The sequence below is a fragment of the Notechis scutatus genome, chromosome 8 (assembly GCF_049901735.1).
Source record: "Notechis scutatus isolate UNSWTSFEM ecotype Mainland chromosome 8, rNotScu1.2, whole genome shotgun sequence".
NCBI classification, from domain to species: Eukaryota; Metazoa; Chordata; class Lepidosauria; order Squamata; family Elapidae; genus Notechis; species Notechis scutatus.
Window position 1 is genome coordinate 25,559,883 of NC_142016.1, and position 16,889 is coordinate 25,576,771.

The following is a 16,889-nucleotide window of genomic DNA, read 5'->3' on the forward strand; positions in this document are numbered from 1 at the left end:
GCGCGCGTGCTGGCGCAAACGGCTCTGCGGGCCACCTGTGGCCCATGTGCCATAGGTTTGCCATCACATACCTACATGGTCCCTTCCAACTCTGTTACTCTATGTTCACCTTTAAAGCTGCTGAGCTTAAGAATCACTGCCGTAAAAAGGATTCTTGCAAGAAGGGAAAACTTCTCGGGAAGGTTGTTCTTAGAAACCTTTAATGAAATCGTTCTTAGGAAGGCTTTCCACAGCTGAGGTTTGGCAGGACAGCCGTCTCCCATTCCCCCTCCCCACCCCAGCCCTCCCCACCCCTTAAGGACGTAGCCGTAGGAGGAAGACCCACAACCAGGGTAGCGAGAGTGGAGGAAAAGGACATCATCGACGTTTGGACCGGATCGAGCTGGGCCAAGGCTCGGCTCCCTCGCTCGGGCTATGTCTGCGTTTCCAGCTTATTCATGTACTCCTGCAGCGCCTGCAGACGGGCGTCGATCTCGGAGAGATCCGCCGAGGGCTCGTCGTAGAGGTTCTCTGTTGGGAGATGACAGGATCAGGTGGGGCAGCCGGAGGGGGATCATCCCAAACTGCCAAAATAAGGGGAGGGGAATTCTGCCTCCGTCGGCATTCACCTGGCTAGTGTCCTGTCAGAGGGAGAGTCGAGGGCTGTTTCGAAACGGAAACAGTATTTGCTGTGTGAGCAAGGAGACAGCAAGAAGCCTGGGCGTGGCGTGGCTCAACTGTTCTGTACTAAAGCTGCTTTACTGCTCTGAAACTGAAACTCCTCCGCTTGCTCCTTTTGCATTTGGAACAGCTTTCTTTCCAAGTGGGGAGGGGGAGTAGAACTCCTTAGCATCAGAGCGTGTTAATAATAATAATAATATAGGAAATACTCTAAATGCTCTGATGGTCATTTGGAAAAATCCTTTCTTAGTGAGCCCCTAGAAGCCAAGAGGAACATAGGGGCCAAATTTCAAGTTTGTAGGCTTTACGGTTCTGGAGATTTTGTGATGATGCCTGAGGGGCATTTTGCTTTTATACACAGAGATTAAAATAAAATAGGCTTGACCCAGAGACAGCCACCCACCTGAGTTTTCCAAGATCTCCTCTGCTTTACCTTTCCCCCTGGCCTTGCCTGTATGTGGGGTGCTGGAGAAACGTTTCTTGTGAGCGTTGTCCGCACGGGGGCCCTGAATGCAGAACAAGAATTAGTGGGCGGTGTCACATGGAGGGCTCGCCTCGAACCCAGGGCCAACGTTGGAAAGAGGAACCCTCTGTTGACCACTCACCGCCGTGGGGCCGTTCCAAGACGAAGAGCTGAAGGGCTTCCTGTTCCTGGCTAGCCGTTTCCTGCCTCTGAACGAACAAGGACAGAATCCGTTAGATGGGGCAACACCCAACGGTGAAATTGCAGATGTGTCAGATCTTAAATAACGGGAAACATTTTGTTCTACGTGGCTTAAAAGAGCCACGTTCCGTGGGCAGACTAGAGTAGTGTTTCTGAAACTTGGCTGGTTTGCATGGACTTCAGCTCCCAGAATTCCCCAGTCAGCCTACTGATGAATTCTGAAGATATTTGGACTCCAGCTCCCAGAATTCCCCAGCCAGCCTGCTGATGAATTCTGAAGATATTTGGACTCCAGCTCCCAGAATTCCCCAGCCATCTTGCTGATGAATTTTGAAGATATTTGGACTCCAGCTCCCAGAATTCCCCAGCCATCTTGCTGATGAATTCTGAAGATATTTGGACTCCAGCTCCCAGAATTCCCCAGCCAGCCTACTGATGAATTCTTAAGATATTTGGACTCCAGCTCCCAGAATTCCCCAGCCATCTTGCTGATGAATTCTGAAGATATTTGGACTCCAGCTCCCAGAATTCCCCAGCCAGCCTACTGATGAATTCTTAAGATATTTGGACTCCAGCTCCCAGAATTCCCCAGCCATCCTACTGATGAATTTTGAAGATATTTGTACTTCAGCTCCCAGAATTCCCCAACCAGCCTACTGATGAATTTTGAAGATATTTGGACTCCAGCTCCCAGAATTCCCCAGCCATCTTGCTGATGAATTCTTAAGATATTTGGACTCCAGCTCCCAGAATTCCCCAGCCATCTTGCTGATGAATTTTGAAGATATTTGGACTCCAGCTCCCAGAATTCCCCAGTCAGCCTGATGAACTTTAAGATGTGGGGACTTCAACTCCCAGAGGACTTCTTCCCCCTTGGCTGGCTAGGGAATTCTGGGAGTTGGTCTAAGCAGCTTCAATTCACCAAGTGTCCTGCCCCTGGTGGAGTCTGACTCTGAGGAAGAGGAGGAACAGCCAACAGGGAGTGGGAGTGTGGCTCCAGAGGTGGTGGAGGAGGCTGGGGAAGGGCAGAGGCCGGCTGAGCAGTCAGAGGAGGACCCAGGCCCACCCCCTCTCCATCCTAGGTCACGCAGGGAGGAGAGGATCAGGGAAAAGCGAGGTCTACTCAGGAGGAGATTACCACGATCCCCCTCGTGGCTTGCATCTGGGAGCTATGTATGTAAGTTTGCAACTGCGCAGTCAGAATTGCTGGAGTCAATTTAGTGTTTGCTTTGACAGAGGTTTATCTTTGCTGGCGTTCTTCCCATGGACTCTCCTCGGTTATTTTCCTGGGGTTTATGATTAGTTATCTTGGTTTGCTTCGGAACTCTGGTCAATGTGGTTTGTTTTGGTTTTCTTTTTTGCCTCATTGTTTACTTTTGTGACTTTAAACTGTGCCTAATAAAACAGTGAAGTTAAGTGGAAGGCCTTACCGGACTTTTAAGGTATGTTTTGGGTTATTTTGAGAGACGACGAGTCATCACGTTAAGGTTGAGATACGCCGCTATTACATACACCAGAATCGGGGAGTGAATAGTTACGGTTGGAAAGGTAGTAGATGGATTGCCAGAATCAGCTTAGCAGACCCCAGTGCCCCCCCTTCTCCCCCCCATTATAAGAAACCCCATCTCCCCCCCCCAAAAAAATCCCTTACCTTGGTGCAACAGGTTCTGAATAATCCTCCATCTCGCTCCCTGAGCTGGCCGAGGTGCGTTTGCTGCGGAAACTTTCCACTGGGGGTATAAAAAAACGGAAAGGGGCATTTTGGGGCAGGGTCCCACCCATTCCCCCCTCCAGGGGTGATTCCACGCTCGTGAGTCACCAAGGCTCCAATGGGGTTGTAAGTTGAGGAATCTTTTGAGTTCACGTCAGAGAGATTGTCTGTTTGGGGAGCTGGGTCAGAACAGTTGGAGGGCGACCTGGAACTGGATTGCTTTCTACAGCAGGGGTCTCCAACCTTGGCAACTTTTAAGACTTGTGGACTTCAACTCCCAGAGTTCCTCAGCCAGCAAAGCTGGCTGAGGAACTCTGGGAGTTGAAGTCCACAAGTCTTAAAAGTTGCCAAGGTTGGAGACCCCTGTTCTACAGGAGCCCAGCATATCCCGCTTGCTCACTTCCTTCTTGTTCCTCTGCCATTTCCTTCTTGAATACGGAGAGTTGGAGGACCCAAGTCTTGCACTCTCCCACCCCCCCGCCAACCCTTTGCCCCCTGCTGCCCTGGCGAGAATAAAGGCTAAACTCTCCTGGCGCACCTGCCATACCTGAAGAGCTGCGGCCGCGCGGCTTCCCAAGGCTGCTTCCGCCGGGGAGGCGGACCGAGGAGCCCCTGAGCTGGGTGTGGTGGTACCAGCCGCTGGGCGGGGTGTCTCCCATGGCCCGATGGAGGTTCCGTTTGCTGGGAAGGAAGACCGGGAATGAAACGATCGCTTTTCGGATCCGTTATCAGACAAAGCGCAGAGCAGATCGGCACGATAACCTTACTGGCTTATTTTTCCCTGGTCAATATTAACCTTGCTTTTTTAACCGACGGGTTTCCGTATTTATTGTGCTGTCTGTCAACCTCCCAGAGTCACTTGGGTGAGATGCAAAGTAACGTGAAATTAAACATGAAATTTATGAAACCCCCCCCCCCCACGGCCAAATTTTGCCGCTGCCCCCAAAAAAATATGCTATGCAGCCAGCCACCTAAGAGCCGATTTGTGCACTAACTATTCCATTTTGGAGCCTTGCAATTATTTTTAATTTGCCAAACGTGGCTCTCTGCCCCGTGGTTTAGTAGTCACTAGCTGGATGCCCGTGCTTTGCCACAAAACTATGTGGTCGGATTTAGCTTTTGGGGGAGGAAAATAAGGGGGGAAAAATTCTGCCTCTGCCTACCAGCATCCATCGGTATTCATCTGGCTAGCATCCTGGCAGTGTGTGAGACAATTGAGGGCTGTTTGGAAACTGAAACAGTATTTGCTGTGTGAGCAAGGAGACAGCAAGGAGCCTGGGCGTGGCTTAGCTCAACTGTTCTGTACTAAAGCTGATTGCTGCCATGAAATTAAAACTGAAACTCCTCTGCTTGGGTTTTGCCTTTGCAAGAGATTTCATTTCAGGTGGGGAGGGGAGTAGAACTCCTTTGCATCAGAGCGTGTTAATAATAATAATATAGGAAATACTCTAAATCAGGGTCCCCAACCACCGGGCCGCGGACCGGTACCGGCCGTGCAGCACTCTCTACCGGGCCGCAAAGAATTTTTTTTAAAAAATGGCGGCTTTCTTCACCTTCGGTGAATGCTGCTGGGATCGGGGATCAAGGACACAAATGAAAGAAGGGGAGGGAGGAAGCAACCGAAGCCTGTCCTTCTCTCTGGGTCAGCTCTCTCAGTCGCTCTCTCGCTCCTCCACCAGCCCAGGAAGAAACTGCTTCAAAGAAGCGGGGGGGCTTTTCCTGTCGCCTTTCTCCCCACCCCGTCCGCCCGCCCGCCCGCCCGCAGTGCTCCGTTCTGCCTGCCTGCCTGCCTTCGTTAATGGTTGAATCGGAACAGCTTCGGCTGAGTAAAAGAGGCGAATAGTTATTATTCTCAGCCGAAGCTGCTCCCAAACAACCAGAAACTAAGGCAGGCAGGCAGGCAGGCAGAACGGGACACTGTGGATTGAAGCGTGGCGGGCGGGCGGGGTGGGGTGGGGGTGAAACGGGCGCTTCGGAATAGCTGCGACGACAGGAAAAGCCCCCCCTTCTCTTCTCTCCCCCCCCGGTCCTTGGAAAAATTTTCTGCTTGAAACCGGTCCCTGGTACAAAAAAGGTTGGGGACCACTGCTCTAAATGCTCCGATGGTCATTTGAAAAATCTTTTCTTAGTGAGCACTTAGAAGCCCAGAGGAACATAGGTGCCAAATTTCAAGTTTGTAGACTTTACGGTTCTGGAGATTTTGTGATGATAGCATTTCGCTTTTTAATATATAGATTCAGGCCAGGTGTGGACAAGAACTCTGCTTAGTGGACTGGAGAAAAAAAAGCCATTTCTGCAGGAAAGTCCACTCACTTTTTCTGTTCGATCTCCTTTTGTTTCCGTTCCTTGGCCTTCACGAAAGCTGTCGGATCAAAGCGAGAGGTCCGGATACCTGCAGTCGGAAAAGAAGGCGAGGAATGGACTTGTAAGGAATCTGTTTGGGCTACAGGATGGGATTTTCAGACATAAACATCGTAATGAAGAGCTATCCTTGATCATACATGTCATGACTGTGGCAAGAATGCTATTTGCCCAGAAGTGGAAGGAGAAAGAAATCCCTAGCGAAGATGGAAGCAATAAACAAAATTCTGATAAAAGCCCTGAAATGGATAAGACTAACCCTAGAGATGAAAAATAAGGATGAATCGGAATATTACATAATCTGGAATAGATTTTTATCATTGGTGGGGACAGAAAGGAAGGACCTGAGATGGAAATGAGAGGATATCCGAGACTAAGAGACTAAGGATGTTGGAGGATGTAATTAAGGATGAATAAATGTATATATCAACTTAAAAAAAATGCTCCTTTAGTCTTTTTAGTGGCCAGCAGAAAGGGAGTGGGGGAAAGCAGTGCATTCCTTAAATGCCTCAGATAATAGCCTTGGCAGCCCAAAGCTGTTGGCACGCAAGATTATTACTGGAGAGCATGATTGATGACTCTTGGCTATGGATGTGTCCCATTGGAGAATATACATCCAGGGGGTGGAGGGGAAAGATCAGGGTCAAGGAGGAAATGGATGATGTATTTTAGTGTTGGCTGCACCCAGCTAACGCCGACATGGTCACTCCTAATAAATCATTTGTTTTTACTGAGAGATTTGTCTAGATCAGGGGTGTCCAACCTTGGCAACTTTAAGACTTGTGGACTTCAACTCCCAGAATTCCTCAGCCAGCAAAGCTGGCTGAGGAATTCTGGGAGTTGAAGTCCACAAGTCTTAAAGTTGCCAAGGTTGGACACCCTGGTCTAGATGATCACACACACAAATGTATATAAGATCTATATTATACTAGAATGTTGACCAAAAGTTATGTCAAAACAACTCCACCACGTTCAATGTTTTTAAATGTTATGTTTTATAAAAACTATTATTCAAAAAAAACTGTGCTTTATGCTTTCTAAGGAAGCCTAAGTCAGAATAACCCACCTGTCGGAGAAGGAGATTGGCGGGAGAGGCGGCTCTGTTGGCTCCCACTGCGCCCGTCCCTGGAAGTGGATCGCGGCCGGCTGGCTGCCCAGGGAACGCCGCTGCTGCGCTCCTGGGAATGGGACCGTTCACATGAGGCAGAGCGATGGCCGTCTCGCTTTGGGATGCCGGCTCGGTTCAGGCTGGGAGGAGAGAGAGGGCAAGAGGACGTTTTGAGAGGGGAGGCGGGTAGTTGTTGTGGTTCGCCGGCAGCAGGTGTGGGACCTGGCTGAGGTCTCGGAGAGCGAGGACTCAGGTGAGGGGCCTGCGTGGGATGCAGGGATGGGGCCAGGACCATCAGGGAGTGGAGTGCTGCCTTCGGAGATTGTGGAGGCTGGCAGCAGTGATGAAGAGCACCCCGAGGAGCCTGTGCCCAGTGCAAAGCGTGCGTGCAGGGCTGCTCGAAGGAAAGAGCAGCTGCAGCAGCACAGGGGATTCGGGAGTAAGGCTGCAAGATAATGGCCCCTCCCTCAAGAGATAAAAGCCAGCTGAGAAACCGGAGTTCTTTGCAGGAAGCAAAGACGTTTTTGCACTCAAGCCTTGTGGACGTTCGGACTATCTTGGTTGGTGTTTGGAGACTCTTTGGGTTTGAAATATTTCTTAGTCACTTTCTCTAGTGTTCTTGGCAGCCTTGCACCACCTTGGCAAGGCTCGTTCTTATCAGAGACAATGAGTTTAAAACAGCCTTTTAACCGTGAGGAATTCGCAGAGAAGCATTAAAAAGGTTTTGCTGTTACCTCTGTTTCGTGTTTGTTACCTTGGAACAAGGTTTGGGTCAGAACAGTAGTCCTCAACTTACAATGGTTCGGTTTAGTGACCGCTTGACATTAACAACGGCACTGGGGGGAAAAAGGGACTGAGGGTCCTTTTCCCCCCACACTTACGACCTTGATATCCCTAGGATCATGGAATCAAGAGCCAGGTACTTGGCCACCGTCTCATACTTATGACCATTGCTGTTTATCGAGATGTGATCCCCTTTTGCAACGAGCAAAGTCAACAGGGGAAGCCAGATTCATTTAACGACCATGTTACCGACTTATCAATGGTGGTGATTCATTTAACAACAGGGACAAGAAAGGTGAGGAAACGGAGCCAAATTCACTGTACCAAGGTCTCACTTAACCACAGAACATTTTGGGCTTGTCGTCGTAAGTCAAGGACTGCCTGTATAAAGTGGGCGTGAAGTGGAGGGAGGGAAAGTGGAAATGGAATGGGCTCAGCTTGGAAAAAGCAGGCACCTACGTGGCAAATGTAGGTGATCCTCACCTAATGACCAAAACGGAGCCTGGGCGATTTTGGGGTGTTTATAAATCACTGCGGTTTTAAATCCAGTCGCCACATATGACCTGACTTGATTTTACAAAGGCCGTAAAGCAAGTCCCCCCTGGTCACTAAGTGAGTCACAGGGCCGTTAAGGGGAACCCACGCTCCCAAATGGGCATTTTTGTGACTCAGGGATACGGCAAATGTTGAACCAGCTGCCAGGGGGCCAAAATGGGACCCAGTTGACTGTGGAGGTAGCCTTGAGGAAGAGTTGTGAGTAACGTTCGGAGACTGCTGTAACTTTGAACGGTCGTTAAGCGAGGACCACTTGCCTTCCCTTTTTGTATAAAGCCAGCTCGTTGGTTAGGTTCTTCACACGGATCCGGAGGCTTCTCTCGGCCGCTTTCACTTCGGCCAGCTGTGAGGATCGGAAAGAGGGATCAAAGAGGGTGTTGTGTGGAACACAACACACAAACCACAACCACAATGGAAAATGTTTGTAAGCTCAGGGAGAAAAGGGAGGGAAGAGGGGAGGGAAGGGAAGGAAAAGGAGGGAGAGGAAAGGGAGGAGAGGGAAGGAAGGAAGGACGGAAGAAAGGAAGGAAGGAAGGGAGGGGAGGGAAGGAAGTAGATGGAAGGAAGGAAGGAAGGAAGGAAGAAGGAAAAGAGGGGAAAGAGGAAGGAGGAGGAAGGAGGGAGGGAGAGAGGAGGGAGGGAAGGAAAGAGGGGGAGGAAGAAAGGAAAAGGGAGGAGAAAAGAGGGGAGGGAGGGATGATGGAAAGGGGAGGAAGGAAGGAAAAGAGGAAGGAATGGAAGGAAGAGATGGAAGGAAGGAAAGGAAGGAAGAAGGAAAGGAAGGAGAGGGAGAGGGAAGAAAGAGGGAGGGAAAGGAAAGAGGAAGGAAAGGGAGGGAGGAGATGGAAGGAGAAGGAAAGAGGGGGGAAGGAAGGAAAAGAGGGAGGAAGGAAGGAAGAAAGAGGGAGGGAGGAAGGAAAGAGAAGGGGGGAAAGGAAGGGGGAAGGAAGGAAAAAGAGGAATGGAGGGAGGAAAATCACTGATGTTACCTATTTGGGTCGTGAAATGTCTGCAAGAAAACCACTAAGCTCAGAGGGCCCAGAGGGAGGGAGATCACTGAGGATGTTACCTAGTTGGGTCATGAAACATCTATCCGACGCGGCCTTCCTCCTCCTCCTCCTCCTTTCCCTACGACAACCACAACCTTTTGAGGTGGGTTGGGCTGAGAGAGGGAGGGAGAGAGACCGGCCCAAAGTCACCCAACCCTTTCAGGGCTGAGGCAGGGCTAGAACCCCCCGTCTCCTGGGGATTGGCCCAGTTGGCTTTCATGACTGAAGCGGGACTAGAATTCCCTGTCTCCTATTTTTCAGCCCGGTGCCTTAACCACTAGATTGCACGTCCTTTTTCCGCAACCCGATGCGGTGGTGGAAAATCCAAACTTCTGAACTTGGAAACCGGGTGATAAATAGCATTTTTTTCAAGGGTGTGTGTGTGTGTCTCTCTCGTAACCCCAAACGAGTGGCTCCAGTCCGCCTGCCCTCCCAGCGGGAGGATGCTGGCCCTAGCCCGGGGGTGGGGGGGTGGGGCTTCCAGACTGGGCGGGGCTTCTGCCTACCTCGTCCGCCAGCTGCCGGCTCTCCTGCAGGCGCCGGGCGGCCAGGCGCTGGTGCTTGGCCCGCTCCTTGGCCAGCTGCTCTTCCAGCGTCTGCACCACCTTCTTCAGGATCTTCACCTCCTTCAAGCCGCTGCCCTTGGCGGCCACCTGCAGCTCCTCCTGGGAGTTCAGCAGCACCGACTCCATCAGCTGCTTCTCCTCCAGAGCGCGCTGCAGCCTGCAGGGCAGGGCGGGGGGTGGCGGGTGAGAGAGGAGAGAGAGAGAGAGAGAAACAGATATTTTAGGTCATAAATGGAGGACTACCTTAAGATTTAATTTAATTGCTCTCTGCAATTTAACTCCTGGCTCTTAGACCCTCCAGTTGTCAACTCATCAAATATTTCTCTGGTCTTTTTAGAGTTGCCAACAGAAAGGGAGGAGGGGGGAGCAGTGCAGCAGCTTGGAAACCAAAAGTGCATTCCATAAATGTTTTCAAAGATAGTAACTAGGTGACCGAAGTTTTCTGCCGTGCACAATCCTAATTGGAGAGCATGATTGATGACTTTGGGCTATGGATGTGTCCCATTGGAGAATATGAATTATGATACATCCAGGGGGGTGGAGGGAAAACCAGGGTCAAGGGTGACAATGAATGATGTGCCTCAGAGTTGGCTACACCCAGGCAGTGCAGGACATGTTAAACTCCCAATAAATCCTTTCGCAGTTCTGGAAGTTTGGCTCGAGACTCAGAATTTAAATGGGGGGAACTGCTGGAATCTAATTCTATCCCTCTGTGTATTCCAAGGAGAGTTTGCAGACCCCTGCCCTGTCTCCGGATCAACCCCCCTTGCCCAGATCTACCCGCCCTCCTTTTCGGTCTCACTCACTCCTCCCGAAGACGACGGATCTCCACGTCCCGGAAGTCCTTGCCTGGCTTAGCCTTCAACATGGCCAATTCCTGCTTCAGCTCCCGGATCACTTTCTGCAGGACCACCGGATCCGGCTTTCCAACGTAGGGCAGGGGTAGGGGGTAATGGATCCTGCCGGGAATCGAGACAACCAGGCCGCAAGTCAGGAATGGCGGAAGACTGGGACAAACACAGCATCCCAAACAGGCTCACAGGGTCGAGAGCCGAGGTCTCCTCGATGCCCCAAAGGGTGGGGGGGAGGAATCCCAAATCCAGCCGCCATTTTGAATTTCTGGCCCTATACAATGGCGGGGTGATGGCAACTTTACAATCTGTGGACTTCAACTCCCAGAATTCCTGAGCCAGCCATATTGGCTGGCTCAGGAATTCTGGGAGTTGAAGTCCGCAGGTCGTATAGTTGTCATACAGGCAGCCCTCGACTTACAACAGTTCATTTTGTGACCGTCCAAAGTTACAACGGCATGGAAGAAAATGAATTAGGACCGTTGTTTTTTCACACTTACGACCTTTGCGACACAATCATGGGATCAAAATTCAGACGGTCGCCAACTGCTTCATACTTATGACCGTGGCTGTGTCCCAAGCTCACGTGATTCTCAGTGGGGAAGCCAGACTCATTTAACAATGGGGGACTAACTTATCAACAGCAGTGCTTTGCTTAACAACCGTGGCAGGGAAGGATGTAAAATAGAGCAAAACTCATTTAAATGTCTCACTTAACCCAACTTTGCGTCTCAGTTGCGGTTTTAAGTTGAGGACTACTGTCGTTGCCCCATCCTGGCCTGCGGGGTGCAGTTTCACCTGATTAGCAGTGAAGTCGCAAGTGGCCAGAGGGTTGCACCTGAATTTTGACTGAGTGTCCCTCAAATTTTCCATCCCTCACCCCTGAAGACCTAAACCAGCAACAGAGTCTCTCAAAATACCCATTACTCAAGATTTGAACCCTATTCAATGATGTATAAGGTAAAGGGGTGGTACACTCAAATGGGTAATTGTGGAATTGTTTGAATTGGGATGGAATTTTTGAAATGATGAAATAAGAATATGCGATGCAATAGCACACCTGACAGATAAAAGTATAAAGTATAATGAATACGAAGGAATAAGAATTATTTAAAGTTCAAAGAAATAGGTCAAGAAAAGACTAGAAAATAGATAAAATAAGTTTGAGAAAAATATTTTGAGAAAATGTATAGAAAATATGTAATGTAAGGATAGGATATGAAATTAAATGTGAAAGATGAATTTGTAATCAAATTCATTCATTCATTCATGTTTGTATGGAAATATGAAAACCTAGAATCGTGCTGTTCGCTAAAAAAGATGTTTTTGAAATGTTAAATAATAATAAAAAATTTACCCCCCCCCCCAAAAAGAAAATATTTAAACCCTGATTCCAGGTGACCCCCCAAACCTGCCTGTCAAATTCCACGGAGTAAATCAGGATGAGGTAACGCTTGGAGTTCAAGGGGGAGGTTTTGGAGGCTGAGGGATGTCGGGGTCCCACCCCGATTTTCCTGTTCCGCAGCGCCTCCAGGTCTGCGTAGGTGAGGAGGTCCAATGTTACAGACTCGCTGCTCTGTTTTAAAGAGGTTAAAAAAAAAGAAGAGAAAAAGACACACCAGATTGTTCCCAGAATCGTTCACACAGACAGGTTTTGGAGTCCAAAAACTTGTTACTGATCAACAAGAATGTCAGGGTTCCAACGGACGCCCTAATTAATTCATGAGCCGCCAGCCAAGTTTCAAAAGAAATCCAATTATTTATTAGGAGCAATCTGTCGGCACTTTTCCCAAGTGCAGTCGGCTCTGTCCTAGGTAATTTATTGCCAACCTATGACCCTGTTTCCCCCCCCTCCTCCTCCCAGGGCGTGTCATAAATCACATTCTCCAACGGAGCCCTTTCCCGGGCTGTAGAAAATTCACTTTAAACGTCTCACTTGGCCACAGAAATGTTGTCGCAAGTCGAGGACTACCTATGTATAAGCAAACAGGAGGTGGCAGGGAGGAGGATGGAAGACTGGGCCAACCCCTGCCTTGATAAATCTTCGTGCTGAGCCAGAGTCTGAATGTAGGCCCAGAACCAGAGGTGATATTCACCTGGTTTGGACCGGTTCTTCAGAACCGGTAGTGGAAATTTTGACCAGTTCAGAGAACCAGCAAATACCGCCTCTGACTGGCTCCGCCCACACGCCACACCCTTTCCCGTCCTATATTCCACTGATTTTTACCTCAGCTGATTCGTGCGGCAAAGCAAATTGCCGTGCCTCAGCTGAGGTAAAAAACAGCTCACCTCACCGAGGGCGATATTTGAGTTCTGCGCGCACATGTGAAGTGATCCTTGAGTTCTATGCACACGGACAGAGATCTTTTGAGTGTTGCACGCGCATGCAATGTGATCTTTGAGTGCTGTGTGCGTGCGGGAAGTAATCTTTGAGCACAGGGTGTGTGCGCGAAGCACACAGAATTGGTAGCACACAATTTGGAATCCCACTCCTGCCCAGAATGTGAAAGTGGTGCATGGGGGCAGGGGGGGGGGCACACGTACCGGAAGCTGGTTCGTGCCTCACCTGAGCCAGGGCGGATTCCAGCATGTTGCAGAAAATCCCAAATTGCTTGAAATTCCCCGTTTGTGGGTCAGATCTTCAATAACTGGGGGGGGAGAACGAGGGAGAGAGAGAGAGAGACCTGAGTTTCTCAAGAAATGGCTGCATTTCAGGGACGGGAGGTTTGCAGTCTTACCTGCTTTCCCACTCTGGGGTCCTGGCAAGGGGCAGGTGTGTGTGCAAAACCCCATTTGCACAAGCAGCAGGCACGCACGCTTGCACACGAAGTTCCATTTGCACTGAACCATCCTCTCTCTTCCCCATCCCCACCCTTGGAGCCACCACTCCGCAGAGCCAGAAAGGTTCAGGACCTGTTGTGGCCTGTTAGTCGCCAGCCCCTCCAGCTGCCAAATCGGAGGAGGCGGCGGCGTGGGAGTCAGGGCAACTGTGAGCTCCAAGGGGAGAGAAAGAGAGAGAGGCAGGGCCTGGGCCATCCCGTCAGCCCTCAGATGGAGAGTCAACAGCCCCCAGGTCTGGAGGTGGCTGATGAAGAAGAGGAGGAACAGCTGGGCCCAGTGCCTGATACATGGATGGCAGAAGGCAGAGGAGAGGAGAGAGCAGTGGAAATCTATGAGCCGGTCCTTAGGACGGAAAAGTCACCACTGCTAGCGAAGCCCCACCGTAGCTCCGGGGAGAAAAGGCAGGGGGAGGAGATTAATAGATGTGGTAGACAACTATTCATCTCCCTACCGGACAGGCTTATTAGCCCGCAGTGAGAGAGAAACGTTTTGTCGGGGCTGCTGGCATTCCTAATAAAGGAATCTTTTGAGTTCACGTCAGAGAGTTTGTCTTGTTTCGGGAGCTCGGTCAGAACAGGACCAGTGGCTTATGAGGATGAGGGGGTGTTTTCTTGACCATCATGTGCCCAATGACCAGGCAAACTAGCCAGGTTTACCTCCGCAAAGCTTCCTCAAGATTCAGGATGACCTCTTAAGAAAATATTGGAATGTGCTGAAATGAGTAGATTGACATTTGAAATTAGAGAACAAGAGGATAAATAATTCTATAAAATTTGGGACCTTTTCTATCAATGGTTAGATAATAAAATACAATAATAGAATATTTAGTATTTTAGAAAATAACGAATATATAAAAATCTATTTCTTTTCTTTTTTGATATTATATTTATAAAATGTTATTAGGATAGATTTGGTATGATGATATGATTTGTTATAAAATAAATTAAGTAAACTATTGTTATCTCGCAAAGTATGAATGAATAAAATCATGGTCAAATGATTGTTTAATACCGATACTAGGGTATATAATTTCTGATTGACAATGAGATATTATGTAATGTAATTGTAATTGAGACCACGAAATGGATGCACAAAAAATTGGTAAACCAACCAATACACTGTTTGTATATTTATGAAAGAAAATTGGATGTTTTTATGTTTTGTCTGTTTTGTTTGTCTTTAAAAATCAATAAAATTGTTTTCAAAAAAACAACAACATTCAGGATGACCTCCCCCCCAACCTTCTCGCCTGTCCTCCCAGACTCACAAGCAGCGTCGAATTCCCCTCGCCACTGGTCAGTGGTTAGCCGGTCTTCCACCTCCACTTCGAGCAGGTTCCCTTCCGTTGTCATCCGGATGACGTGCTCCATTCCGCGGAAAACATAGTCGACCTGCAGGCCGTAGTCGGTTTGTTTGGCCATGGCGGGACCGGGACGCACAAAACGTGCTCGTCACCTGCTTGGGGACAAGAGAGGGAAGGTGTTTCTACTGACACGCCAAAAGGGGAACCTTCTGACCTGGTGCCCTGGGGACTCCATGTGGCCTTCACAAGTTGTGGGTGAAGCATCACGGGAGGTTTTTGAAAGGTTTTAGGGTTTTGTATTTGAGCAGCGTGGTTGGACCAGAACAGGGGTCTCCAACCTTGGCCACTTGAAGACTTGTGGACTTCAACTCCCAGAATTCCTCAGCCAGCAAAGCTGGCTGAGGAATTCTGGGAGTTGCAGTCCACAAGTCTTCAAGTGGCCAAGAATCGGTGCAGTCCACAGCTCATGGAGGTTGTGAGGAATTCTGGGAGTTGCAGTCCACCAGTCTTCAAGTGGCCAAGGTTGGCGGAGGAATTCTGGGAGTTGAAGTCCACAAGTCTTCAAGTGGCCAAGGTTGGCGGAGGAATTCTGGGAGTTGAAGTCCACCAGTCTTCAAGTGGCCAAGGTTGGCTGAGGAATTCTGGGAGTTGCAGTCCACAGTCTTCAAGTGGCCAAGGTTGGCTGAGGAATTCTGGGAGTTGAAGTCCACAAGTCTTCAAGTGGCCAAGGTTGGCGGAGGAATTCTGGGAGTTGCAGTCCACCAGTCTTCAAGTGGCCAAGGTTGGCGGAGGAATTCTGGGAGTTGCAGTCCACCAGTCTTCAAGTGGCCAAGGTTGGCTAAGGAATTCTGGGAGTTGCAGTCCACAAGTCTTCAAGTGGCCAAGGTTGGCGGAGGAATTCTGGGAGTTGCAGTCCACCAGTCTTCAAGTGGCCAAGGTTGGCGGAGGAATTCTGGGAGTTGAAGTCCACAAGTCTTCAAGTGGCCAAGGTTGGCGGAGGAATTCTGGGAGTTGAAGTCCACCAGTCTTCAAGTGGCCAAGGTTGGCTGAGGAATTCTGGGAGTTGAAGTCCACAAGTCTTCAAGTGGCCAAGGTTGGCGGAGGAATTCTGGGAGTTGAAGTCCACAAGTCTTCAAGTGGCCAAGGTTGGCGGAGGAATTCTGGGAGTTGCAGTCCACAAGTCTTCAAGTGGCCAAGGTTGGCGGAGGAATTCTGGGAGTTGCAGTCCACCAGTCTTCAAGTGGCCAAGGTTGGCTGAGGAATTCTGGGAGTTGAAGTCCACAAGTCTTCAAGTGGCCAAGGTTGGCTAAGGAATTCTGGGAGTTGCAGTCCACAAGTCTTCAAGTGGCCAAGGTTGGCGGAGGAATTCTGGGAGTTGCAGTCCACCAGTCTTCAAGTGGCCAAGGTTGGCGGAGGAATTCTGGGAGTTGCAGTCCACCAGTCTTCAAGTGGCCAAGGTTGGAGACCTGTGGACTAGATGACCTCCAAGGTCCCTTCCAATTCTGTTATTCACTATTCCTGGGCAGACCAAGAAAGTGGGCCAGTTCAGTAACTTAGTTAAGCCCTGTTGTATGAACCCAAATGAAGGAATCCTCCTCTATGTGCGCGTATAAGGGGGTTCAATGGGGAGGGGGGCTAGTTTAGGGAGGGGGGAGATGAGAAAGGAGGCAAATGCAGTCTGGCTGGCTGGCAAGCGAGACTACACAACCCATCATCCCACGCAGAATGAGTCCCACGGGGGTCGGGCCATCAGCTCCCATCAGCCGCCCACAACCCCCCCCCCCACCCGCGGGGGCCACCTGGCGTCCAAGGAAGACCGGGTGGGGGGTCGGACTACACATCCCATCCTCCCCAGCCACGGGATCTCGACGGGAAGCCGCCTCCCGGGAGAGCCTGGCATCTTCGGGGAAGGACGGGGACCCACGCCGCCCTCCCCGCTCAGCAGAGGAGGCTGGCTGGGGAGGATGGGAGGTGTAGTCCGCAACGCCCCGCGAGCTTCCGGCCGGGCAGGATTGAAGGCAACGGAGGAAGGAAAACGGGGGCAGCTCGAGGAAACGGGGGGGCGTCTCAAGGGGCGCAACACGACGAGACCCCCAAAAAAAAATGCCCTCACCTGCGCGCCGTCGAACCTCAACTGCCGCCTCTGGGAGATGCTCCGCCTTCTTCCCTCCATTGGGCTCTGCTTCAACCGCTTCCGAGCTGTCATTGGCTCATGGAAACGTCCATCCTCCTTTCCCTTCGTGGTAGGCCTAGCTGCCCGTCATTCAAAGAAATAGAGCCTACCCCCTAGCGAAGCCCCGCCCTTCGCTTTGTTGGTGTCGCGCCCTCTGATTGAAGAGCCGCCCCATCTGCGTCGCGGGGGTGGGGTGGGGACGCGGCAGCTCGTCCCTGATTCGTCCCTTGAGGACGCATAGAACTCCCGTTTGCCCGTCTACTG

At 50.3% G+C, this 16,889-nt stretch overlaps 1 protein-coding gene across 1 annotated transcript; it reads right to left on the bottom strand.

The window, feature by feature from the left end:
- Nucleotides 1-182: 182 nt before the first annotated feature.
- Nucleotides 183-16,646, bottom strand: CCDC61 (coiled-coil domain containing 61). Its single transcript, XM_087971231.1, is given in 15 exon segments — nt 183-510; nt 1,064-1,166; nt 1,266-1,332; nt 2,976-3,054; nt 3,583-3,716; nt 5,349-5,427; nt 6,463-6,644; nt 8,100-8,185; nt 9,398-9,614; nt 10,264-10,416; nt 11,724-11,884; nt 12,875-12,936; nt 12,939-12,956; nt 14,417-14,604; nt 16,566-16,646. Coding segments are annotated over 14 exon segments (1,593 nt in total). The 5' UTR covers nt 14,571-14,604; nt 16,566-16,646; the 3' UTR covers nt 183-412.
- Between the last annotated feature and the right edge of the window lie 243 nt (nt 16,647-16,889).